This window comes from Gastrolobium bilobum, unplaced genomic scaffold (assembly GCF_033153095.1).
Source record: "Gastrolobium bilobum isolate Gb01-03AN ecotype WA unplaced genomic scaffold, APGP_CSIRO_Gbil_v1 utg14858, whole genome shotgun sequence".
NCBI lineage: Eukaryota > Viridiplantae > Streptophyta > Magnoliopsida > Fabales > Fabaceae > Gastrolobium > Gastrolobium bilobum.
In genome coordinates, this window is record NW_026896653.1 from 40,914 (window position 1) to 52,833 (window position 11,920).

Here is an 11,920-nt window from a genome sequence, read left to right on the forward strand (position 1 = left end):
TTAATAAGAATAACTCAATAAATTATAACCGTTAGATTGACGGAAATCAACAGTTACGATTTAGTAATAACAGGTAATAAGAAAAAGAGGTAGTAACTATAACCTCTCCCGATGAGGATTGAAGAAAAAAATTTGTTTATTTTTTTATGGGTTCGTGTTTGTCATTTTAAATGACATAAGTTATGTCATTTTAGGAGAGAGATAGACACAGAAAACGGAAATCATGGGAGAGAGAAAGTGTGTGGTTTTTTTTAATTTAAAATTTAAATTTTCTGTGTCTGCATCTCTCTTAAAATGTCATAACTTTCTGTCATTTAAAATTACAAACACTTTTCTCTTTTTTTATTATATAAATTTTACTAAAACACTACTTACTAATTTTTTTTTATTCTCAAAATCATATAACTTTAGAATTATAAGAGATAACTCAATCTTTTTTTTTTTTTTTTGTTACATAACTCCATCTGTTTTCATCTCACAGAGGAAACGATCAACTCTTTATTATATGGTTTAATTAATTTAACTTATTCAAAATGGTTACATAACCAATTTACAATTGAACCGGTTCAACTGCGTTTTGGATCTTCAGAACATATTATAAAATCGGTCTCTGGTTTTTGTTCCCTCCTACTTTGTTTCTTGTTCTTTCTTGCTCCTTTATGTCTCTGCTCTCCGACGCAACTTTCCATCTATTCTATTGAGCTTCCTTGCTGTTGCAATTGCACCCTTCAATCACAACTCCTTCCCTTCTCTATTCATCTGTAAGTATTCAAATACCTTTCTTTCTTTCTCTCTCTCCACAGGATGAGAAGACATGGGCATGCGTTTTGATTGTTGTTTTCCTTCAATTATCTTTCTTTTTGTGTACTTAGCCTCTTGTGTTCATCTGGGTCTTGAAATTTTCTATCAAAAAGTTTTTTTTTTTTTTTTTTTTTTAATTATGAGGGACAACTTGGTCAATAATGGATAATTTAACTTTCTTCAAGAAAAGTATCAATCTTCTACGTTGGGATCGTGATTTCCTAAGTTTCCTATAGATGACAATACTTTGGTCTGTCACTAGTATGAAATATCTGACCCTTCTTTTTTCCCTTTCTATGTTGTCTGGTTAGGTTGGTCCAGCATATTACACTGTTTTTTATTTCCAAAAAAAGAAAAAAAGATTATAGTTTTCTAGTCAAAAATATATGAGATTTTTCGTTTAAGTTCCTCTCGTGATCTTAATTTTAATTAATTTTCTCAAGTCACAAGTTTAGTTTAGTGCTTAAATCTTTTGTTATCCTTTGTAAACTTCTGTCCTTAATAAACAGATGAAAGCCTGGGATTACAATTTGGTCTCTGTTTTCAGTATAATCCACAATATTCCGTAGTTCATTAATGATTGAATCTTGTTTTCTCTCCCAGCAGATCTAGAAAGAAATTTAATTGCTGTTTCCTGAAAATTGATTTAGTTTAATGGTGCTTGATCTCTGAAAATTCGGTCAGCATGATGCATGACATTCCTGGGATTGTTGATGTGTGTTTCTCTTACACTCTAAAAGTTGCCTTCTTTCATATGAAATTTACTTGATCGTTTCAACTGGAGAAACATTTTGTCTACCCCTCATAATTCTCTTTCATATAGTATACTGATTAAAATTTTGGGTATTATTAGTAAAATGCATTGGCTAGATTTTCTCTTGTTAGGTTTTTCCTTGAAAATAGTTTTGTGATTTAATTAAGCAGTTAGATAGGTTCTGCCTGGAAGATATTATTATTATTATTTATCTTATTGTCTGTGATTGAAATAGTCCTTTTTCTTTTTCTATTATTATTATTCCTTTTCCTTTCAATTATTGACTAAAAGTGATTGTAGAATCAATTCTTTTTTTCCTCCCTCATATCCCTATATCTAGAGCCCCAATAATTTAAGTCTAGTAGAGCAGGATAAACCCCACATGTGGGGGCAAAACTCTAGACACCTGCTTTCTTCGTTCTTAAAACTCGAATTTAACCTGGTATTAGGGGAATTGTGCTCTTTGAAACTTGTTCATAATGTGTAGAGTCTGTAGACTATGTATCCTTTAAAAGAAACCTTTTTTTCTTCCTTTAAATAGACAATAAAAGTTAAAGTGTGCAATATTTTCTAACTACTCTGAAGAAACAAAATTACTAGAGCAATGATACTTACACTTTTACTCATAAAACTTTTACACACTTTAATGTACGTTATTGGATACAATAACTGAGTTTGTGAATACTTTGTGAGTAAAAAGTAAAGTATCATTACTCAAAACAGTATTGTTAGGTGGCGGCTGTATTGAATGGGCTTATAGTTTTCAGATTTGGCATTTGACATACTGAATTACATTGAAATATACTCTTATCTCTTTCAAAATAATTGATATAAAAATTAATTTTTGGTAAGGGGTGGTTATAACAACTTATCACCTCTATCCAATCTCTGAGCCCACCCTCACCAACCATCTGAGCTGTGCCTAGGTATCTCAATATAATTATCATATAAAGATCATTTTAGTTTAACTTTCAAGGTAACATCCTATATATAAGATAGTTTTCCAAATTTTTCTGTGATTGTTGTTAGTGCTCTAATATTATCATGTAAACCTTTAGATTTGATCCTAAGAATTTGGATTTATTTTGAAATTATAAACACTTTATTTTTATGGAAAGTTGGAATCAAAGTGGCTTGGCTAACCTAGTATTCATAATTGTGCTAATGTATGTTTGATGCATTTGATGAAGACACTGTGTGCTTGATTAGGTTGGTTGAGATCTCAGTTTATTCATTTTTGTTGTCTTTTCTATTTGCATAACCCACTTTATTCAATTTCGAGAGTCAGTGATTCTATGTTAGATGCCTGGAAGGCTTAAACTCGATATATACTCCTAAACTGACTTGAATTGCTTTGCCAAACCAACTTTCTCAACCACAAAAAATAACTACACCAATTTTTTATTTAAACTTTCAGTTTTGAGGATTGTTTTTTCTTAATGAATTTCTAGAGTGCTTTTTAAAATTTAAACCCCTCATCCATCCTAACAAAAATTCATTTACGAAAAAAAAAACTGTTTTTGTTATTACTTATCAGACACTGATAATTCATACATTGTGTGCTTTGCATTTCAGGTTCAGGTACCTGCAAGAGAACACATTGTAAAACAAAAAGAAAAAATGGCCTTAGATCAGTACTTGGAGGAGACTATGCCCCAAATTGATTCATTCGAAGATAAACAATCTTTGCAAAAGTGGAAATCTTCCAGTGATTCCATTGCAGATTCTGATAGAAATGCCTCTTGTGCCTTTGACTGCAACATATGCCTGGAGTGTGTGCAAGATCCTGTGGTCACTCTTTGTGGTCATCTCTACTGTTGGCCTTGCATTTACAAATGGCTTCATCACCAAAGTATCTCTTGGGAAACTGAAGTGCAGCAGAAGCCAAAATGTCCTGTATGCAAATCAGAAGTCTCTCAATCTTCCCTAGTTCCATTATATGGCCGTGGCCAAACCACAACACCACCTTCAAAAGGGAAAGTCCATCAAGTAGGGATTGTGATACCAAGAAGACCCCTGGGTCCCATTTCATATAATACAACTGTTTCCCAACCTATTTCACAAAGTTATCATCATGCCCATCATTCTTATCATCCTCAACAATTCAACTCAATACCAAGCAGTTACACCTCACCAATGCTTAGCACAAGTGGTTCACTAGATAACACATTTGGAATCTTTGGTGAGATGATATTTGCAAGGGTCTTTGGTAACCGGGTGGCAAACATATATACATATCCTAATTCGTATAATCTTTCAGGGAATAGTAACCCAAGGATCAGAAGGCATTTAATGCAAGTTGATAAATCACTCAGCAGGATCAGTTTTTTCCTCCTTTGCTGCCTAGTTTTGTGTCTCCTCTTATTCTGATTGCTATTTTATTTTCATCTTTAGTAATATTACATCCTTGAATAGAATACGTTCAGTAAGCAGATTCAGCCAGGTGTATTATATGTTAAGTAAGAGAATTTGCAAATCAATGCTGAGATATGTGAAATTACCAATCTCGTTTTGAACTATAATGAAATAGATGTTTGTATAACTTTTGGTATTTTATTTTTGGCCTTTCAGCTTGTTACAAGCCAAGCTACTACTTCTAGAAATTAAATATATCACTATTTTAAGAAGGACAGTTCTATATCTCGCTTGCATATTTTATTCAGATTCAGGACAAAATGCCTTTACGTATTGGTAAGGGCAGTGATATGATACATATAAAGCTGTGCCTTATCCATTGATAGGGATGGTACAAGACTACAAGTTGCTGTGGTCCATACAAGTTGACAGATGACTATTTTTAAGGGGGGTAAATAAGAGAGGACAAGGGGAAAAGTAGAACCTAAGAAACAACACTGAATGAGTACCATGTAAAGGAGATAGAGCACTCAGCATAGCAAATAGGAAAGTAGCCTCCACGGAATCATTCTCATATGTTTCAACCTTAACATATAAAAAAAACTTCTATTCCAAACGTCCTGTATTTCAATTGTAAAATGGTTAATGACAAGAATTTATTTACGTAAATTATCACACATTTTAAAGAAGATTTTTCTTGAAACACTCCTTCATTACATTATTTTTATTCAATTTCATGACCCAGAGGCAAAAAGCCAATGTTTTGGCCTTAGGAGGGACCGGCCGGAAAATAATTTCAGTGGTCCCTTTGTGAAAATGTGAACAAAATTTCTTCCACTTTACTTCTTTCTTTTATTTTTATTTTTATTTATGTCCCAAATTTTCCAAAGGGAGCACCTAATAATTAGTAGTCATGGCCTATGATGGACCGACATTGATACGGGACACGATACGCCGACATGTTAATTTTAAAAAATGTCATATTTTGACAAGTTGAGACACGTTTTGATATTAAATAATATTTTTAATATATAGAATATAATTTATATTTAATACATGTAACAGCCTATAATAAGTCATATAACCAATCAAATATTCAAATTTCATAACATAAATATAAACAAAAATAATTTTTCGTATCTTGTTAATTTTTCATGTAAATTTCATAACAGAAAAAATTGATTTATAAATTATTTTTTTATTTTTAATTAATAAAATAAAATTAAGAACGCGTGTCGAAAAAAATTAACTGACTAGCGGAGACTGTCAGTGTACGACACTCAACACGCACATTTTGAAAAAAGAGAGCATATCAGTGCTTTGTTGGTCATGGCCCACTGAAAATTTTCTCAACTGACTGGGATGACATGAGGTTTATTTGTCCCATTTTTAATTAAAAATGAAAGTGACTTATGGTCCCAATCCTTGAAGTCATTGAAGAATATTTGCTAAGTTAGACAGAGAGAGAGTCCTTATCCTTCCATCCCAAGTTAGAAGGCTGAAATTGGACTGCAGAAAAATACATTCCACATAAAACTGTCTTGAAAAGGTGATAGAACTTGAAAGCATATGTCCGTTTCAGACTTTACTATATGAGCTGTGTATCACAACTTACATTGTCGATTACAGATGAAGATAATTAATGGTGAACCTACCAAGTACCAACATAACGTTACTGCTAAATAAATAAATAGTTTTCTGGCTTCGTCTGGTGTCGCTGATCCTCCGTCCAAGAATTTAAGTATTGATATATTTTTTCTATTATGATTGAGCTTTGATTTAAAAGACAAATTAATATTATGAGACGAAAACCCCTTACATTTTCTTTAACTATATCCTAAACAAGAAACAAAAACATCCCCATTTATCCCTTTACAAGCTTTGCCAACAGATTACATAATCAATCTCCAATGGAAGTTTCTTGAAGGATCTTAATTTTGATTTGTTGTCAGAATATTTTTTACAATATTATCTGGCAATACTTTTATGTGTACATTCATCAACTAGTTACATAGTGTCACACTGTCACATCATAAAAGAAAATATCAAAGCCATAATCTTATATATTTATTTGGGTAAATAGGTGGGGCTGAAGCCCAAAAATCAAACAGCCCAAACAATTGGGTATCTAAAAGATTATATAATTTAAACAAGCCCAATTATTTTATTTTTTTTTCAAATTACTAATTGGGTTATCTAATTAACTTTGGAGGAGGTGACACTGACTACCTTATTTTCTTGTTATCTCTTACTATAAAATTTTAACCGGTGATTTTCGTCAATTTAATGGTTATAATTTATTAGATCACACTTATTAACTAATTATTAAATTTTAATAAATTATAACCGTTAGATTGACAAAAATCAACGGTTAAGATTTGGTAGTATTAGTTATCTTTATTTCAAATAAATTTTATCTCGTTTTTATATTTTAAAAGTAGATTCAATATTAATTCAGTTATCAAGACGCGCAAAAATAGATAAGAGGCCTGACGTTGAATAAAATTAGGCCTGAATTAAAATCTCTTCTTCTAGAGAGAAAATCTTCAGTAAACATTACTTATTAAAAGCATTTCATTTGATATTAAATATGCATAAAGTTGTGCAATTCTGTTAAAAATACATTTATTTTTTAAAGAGAAACATTACACGTTAATTGTTAAATAAAATATGATGGTAAGCGGTCAACACAGATACCATTCATGATTGTCACACTCACACAAATTTCCTAAAATCACGGTTGCTTGGATTTTTTGAGAGTCAAATAATTATTTTATTTTATTTTGATAACAAATATTTAAACAGCGTGAACGGATAAAACATTTCAACGAAAATGCCAGATATAAAATATTTAAATGCAATAACGGTTAATCAAAATTCAAAATTTGGTAGTTCATGATAGATATCAATCTATCAGATCAATTTTATCTAACATTGTATATAAATGTACATGCATTACCATTATCATTATCATTGTTCAAAACAATTAAGATTCCCAAAGCTTTGGAGTAGAAACTTGTCACCCTAGTCTGTCAACTTTGAAAGCAACAAAGAAAGAAGAATGGTTCGGCTTCCTGATAATCAGCAACAAAATATGAATGGAGGAGGGTTCACATGGTTGCAGCAACAGACCTTTGAGGAAGCCATCACGATCTTCCCAAATAATATGCCGGAGGCAGAGCAATGGCAGAGAGTTGCAACTCATGTCCCAGGCAAGACTTCGACTGAGGTAAAAGAACACTTTCATGCATTGCCCCACCACTTGTATCAGGTTGAACCGGGTCGGTTCGAGTTGCCCAGTTACTCATATGACTCCGTTGCGGTCATGCCAGAAGTAAATGATAGTTTGTCGGTGAAGACTAATCCGGTTCGGAGGAAGAAAAGATTGACGTGGACTGAAGAAGAACATAGGTATGCAATGTCTAAGAACCTCTTCTTATTTAATTATTATTATTTTTTATTATACAAAATTGTTTTTCTTTATATTTTTACTTTGATTATTATTTTTATTTTGATAGGTTAATTTAATGTATTTCATTTCATTGAATTGAAAAAATATGTATATTTTTTAAAAAAATCACAACCTTTTTACGGTTTTTTTTTTTTTTTACATTATCTATATATGGTCAACATTAACTTTTTTTATTGTTTTTCATTTTTAACGCTAAAGCAAATAACTAGTATAGAAACAATTTTAAAATATAAGAGTAAATTAGTAAGCCATGTTGTTTTTATATTCGACAGAATTGGTTTTGAAAGAATTGTGGTTAAAAAATTAAATTTGTATTTGCAAATGATATTTTAAAAGTGAGTTTAAAAATATAATTAATGTTATATTAAAATCACATTGAAAGATTTTGTGAATTTTTCACTGAAAATTAATTCCACTCACTGCTGCATTAAAATTGATTTTGAGAACCCATAAGCTAAAAAAAACAACTTAAGTTAGTTTGGGAATCCATTGTTTTTTTTCAACCGCCACCATTATTATTTCACTAACCAAATACGAAATGTGAGACTATTGTTAACATTTCCCTTATTCGACATGCATTTTTTTCAACATAGTCGTTTGATTTTTGCTGTGTTTTTTTTTTTAAAATAAAACTGAGATAAAAAAAATTAAAGTTTCAAAAATTTCACTTCCTTTTGTGTTTTGTGATAGGTTATTTCTCATTGGAATGGAGAAATATGGCAAAGGAGATTGGAAAAGTATTGCAACCAAAGTTGTTAAGTCAAAAACTGCAACTCAGGTCGCTAGCCATGCTCAGAAATACTTCAAACGCCAAGAATTTCCAAAGAAAGAGAGGAAAAGAGCGAGTATCCATGACATAACCTTAGAGAACATTGACTTGGTCTCTCGTCCCAATGATCTTCACGTGCATAATGTTCCAATACAGCATGTACAAGAACCACAACAAGCACAAGCGATAAACCAGAATTCGGCTTTTCCTCCTCTTGATGCTTGTAATGTTTCCATGCAACAACCACAAGCGATGTTGCAAAATTGGGTTTGTCCTCCCGTTGTTCCAATGCAGCAGTTACATGAAATGCATCAAGCAGAAGAAAATATGAAGAATTTGGCTCATGTTCTTGATCATCCAATGCAGCAAGCACCACAGGGGAACATGCATAATTGGATTCATGCTACTAACGTTCCAATGCAACGATTACAAGAGGCACAACAAGAACAAGAGTTCATACAGAATTGGATTCATGCTCCTGTCGTTCCAATGCAGCCATTACATGCAATGCAACAAGCACAAGGGGATCCTCTTTATGTTCCAATTACAGAAGATATAATGCCTTATCAAATGGGTGGATTTGGGTTTGGTGACACTTTTGGATGAAAAACTTGTTCTAAACTAATTTGCGTATAGCTAGATTTCACTAAATTGTTGTCAGATATATAGAAATGCTTTTCTTTTTTTCTTTTTTCTTTTTTGGAAAACAGAAATGCTTTTTTTTTCGGCAAAAATAATATACTTTAGCTAGCTAATATAGTATAATTCATTTAGGGTTTATTGTTTGTCATTTAAAAGGATGGTCCTTTAGATGAATGTAGTGTGTTTTTTTAAATTTTAAATTACAATTTTTTTCCTCCACTCTCTCTTCCCCATAATTTGTTTCTTTATTTATCTTAAAATGATATAAGCTTGTGTACTTTAAATGGACACACACTTTTTCCATTCATTTAACCTTGTATGTTTTGACTTAATGACAAACTCTTTTCAAATAATGTTAATTTATTATGGTAATTAAATGGGGATGAAACTCAAAAAGAATAAAATAAAAGTCAAAGATCTCGGAAGATAAAGTGCGCCTAAAAAACTCGCTTGTGTTGTGAGGGTAATTCTTAAATAAACACTGCTTGCTTACCAAAAAAAAGTAAAAAAAAAATAAACATTGCTTATTAAAAGTATTTTATTTTATATTAAACTTATATAGAATTGTATTATTAAATTAAAAACACATTTCCTTTCTGTAGAACACCCTTACGCATCAATTTTTAAACGAAAAGCTAGCTCGTATTTTTCTTACAAACAGAAATATAGAGTGGTCATTAACCAGAAAAGCTAGCTCGTATATCCTTGGCTTGGTTTCAAATAAGACTCTAATTGACAAGCCAATAATTACACGTTTCGTAGTTTTGGGGCAGAATTTATGCTCTTCGACAGAGAATTCATCCCATGAGGTTATAATATTTTTATTAATATTTAATTGCAGCACCATATGGCTTTGAAAATAAAAAAATAAAAAAAACAGAATATATTTATTTTATAGTAATGATAGCGTGGGATATTCCCTTTTCAGCTCCCTTTATTACGGGACAAAATCTTTCACTAATACCACGAATAAGAAAAAGATAAATAAAATATGTTGCTAGGCTACTTTATTTTTTTACTAAATCCGACCTCTAATTATCAGGAAGGATGAAATGCCTGGGCAAGCTCATATAACGACAATAATGTAATCTAAACGGGTAGAAGACTGATAAAAGAGTGATAACTGATATAAGAGCTTGGTTGGAACATATAACGATATGAGGAGCATACTCTCTTTCAATTGCCCTAATTTCCTTTTTTTTTTAATCTTTTAATGATATATGTTACATTTACATTGCATAATATTCTGCATTGAGTATTCCAAAAAAAAAAAATATTCTGCATTGAGTATTGGATCTTTATTAATCTTATCTTCACGATTGTCACACTCACACAAATTTCCTAAAATCACGGTTGCTTGGATTTTTTGAGAGTCAAATAATTATTTTATTTTATTTTGATAACAAATATTTAAACAGCGTGAACGGATAAAACATTTCAACGAAAATGCCAGATAACAAATATTTAAATCAATCGGGGTGAAGGGATAAAAAATTTCATCGAAAATGCAATAACGGTTAATGAAAATTCAAAATTTGGTAGTTCAGAATAGATATCAATTTTATCTAACAACATTGTATATAAATGTACATGCATTACCATTATCATTAGGAATGTTCAAAACAATTAGGATTCCCAGAGCTTTGGAGTAGAAACTTGTCACCCTAGTCTGTCAACTTTGAAAGCAACAAAGAAAGAAGAATGGTTCGGCTTCCTGATAATCAGCAACAAAATATGAATGGAGGAGGGTTCACATGGTCACAGCAACGGGCCTTTGAGGCAGAGCGGTGGAAGAGAGTTGCAACTCATGTCCCAGGAAAGACCTCGACTGAGGTAAAGGAACACTTTAATGCATCGCTCCACCACTTGTATCAGGTTGAACCGAGTCGGTTCGAGTTGCCCAGTTCCTCGTATAACTCCGCAGCGGTCATGCCAGAAGTAAATGATAGTTTCTCGGTGAAGACTAATCCGGTTCAGAGGAAGAAAAGATTCACTTGGACTGAAGAAGAACACAAGTATGCAATGTCTAAGAACCTCTTCTTGTTTAATTATTATTGTCTTGAAAAAAGATGTTTGTCCTTTAAAATGACATAACTTATATCATTTCACTCTCATAAAGAGGTGGGACCCACACCTTTATTTTTTGTGTCAACTCTCTCTCCTCTTTTATCTATCTCTTTCTCTCTCTTGAAATGACACAACTTTACATCCTTTAAATGACACACACTTTTCCCTATTATTTTTTATTATAAAAATGGTTTTTCTTTAGATTTTTACTTTGTTTATTATTTTTATTTTGATAGGTTAATTTAATGTATTTCATTTCATTGAGTTAAAAAAATAAGTATATTTTTTATTATATATATATATATATATATATTATTGTTTTTCATTTTTAAATAAAGCAAATAACTAGTATAGAAATATAATTTTAAAATATAAGAGTAAATTAGTAAGCCATGTTTTTTTTAAATTCGATAGAATTGGTTTTGAAAGAATTGGTGTTAAATAATTAAATTTGTATTTGCAAATATTTACCGGAAAAAAAATTCTATTTGCAAATGATATTTTAAAAGTGAGTTTAAAAATATAATTAATGGTAAACTAAAATCACATTGAAAAATTTTGTGAATTTTGCACTGAAAATTAATTCTACTCACTGCTGCATTAAAATTGATTTTGAGAACCCGTAAGGTAAAAAAAACAACATAAGTTAGTTTGGGAATCCATTTTTCTTTTTCAACGGCCACCATAATTATTTCACTAACCAAATACGCAATGTGAGACTATTGTTAACATTTCCCTTGTTCGACATGCATTTTTTTTAATATAGTCGTTTTGATTTTTGCTGTGTTTTTTTTATAAATAAAACTGAGATAAAAAAAATTTAAACTTTCAAAAATTTCACTTCATTTTGTGTTTTGTGATAGGTTATTTCTCATTGGAATGGAGAAATATGGCAAAGGAGATTGGAAAAGTATTGCAACCAAAATTGTTAAGTCAAAAACTGCAACTCAGGTCGCTAGCCATGCTCAGAAATACTTCAAACGCCAAGAATTCCCAAAGAAAGAGAGGAAAAGAGCGAGTATCCATGATATAACCTTAGAGAACATTGACTTGGTCTCTC

The 11,920-nt window shown here is 31.2% G+C and overlaps 1 protein-coding gene across 1 annotated transcript; it reads left to right on the forward strand.

Moving 5' to 3' along the window:
* Positions 1-575: 575 nt before the first annotated feature.
* Positions 576-4,116, forward strand: LOC133301297 (E3 ubiquitin-protein ligase RMA1H1-like). Its single transcript, XM_061500922.1, has 2 exons — positions 576-761; positions 3,131-4,116. The coding sequence occupies exon 2, from the start codon at positions 3,176-3,178 to the stop codon at positions 3,923-3,925; it is 750 nt and encodes a 249-aa protein (XP_061356906.1). The 5' UTR covers positions 576-761; positions 3,131-3,175; the 3' UTR covers positions 3,926-4,116.
* Positions 4,117-11,920: the final 7,804 nt, after the last annotated feature.

Coding starts and splice junctions, on each gene's coding strand:
- LOC133301297 (XM_061500922.1), top strand. CDS start 3,176: ATGGCCTTAGATCAGTACTTGGAGGAGACTATGCCCCAAATTGATTCA.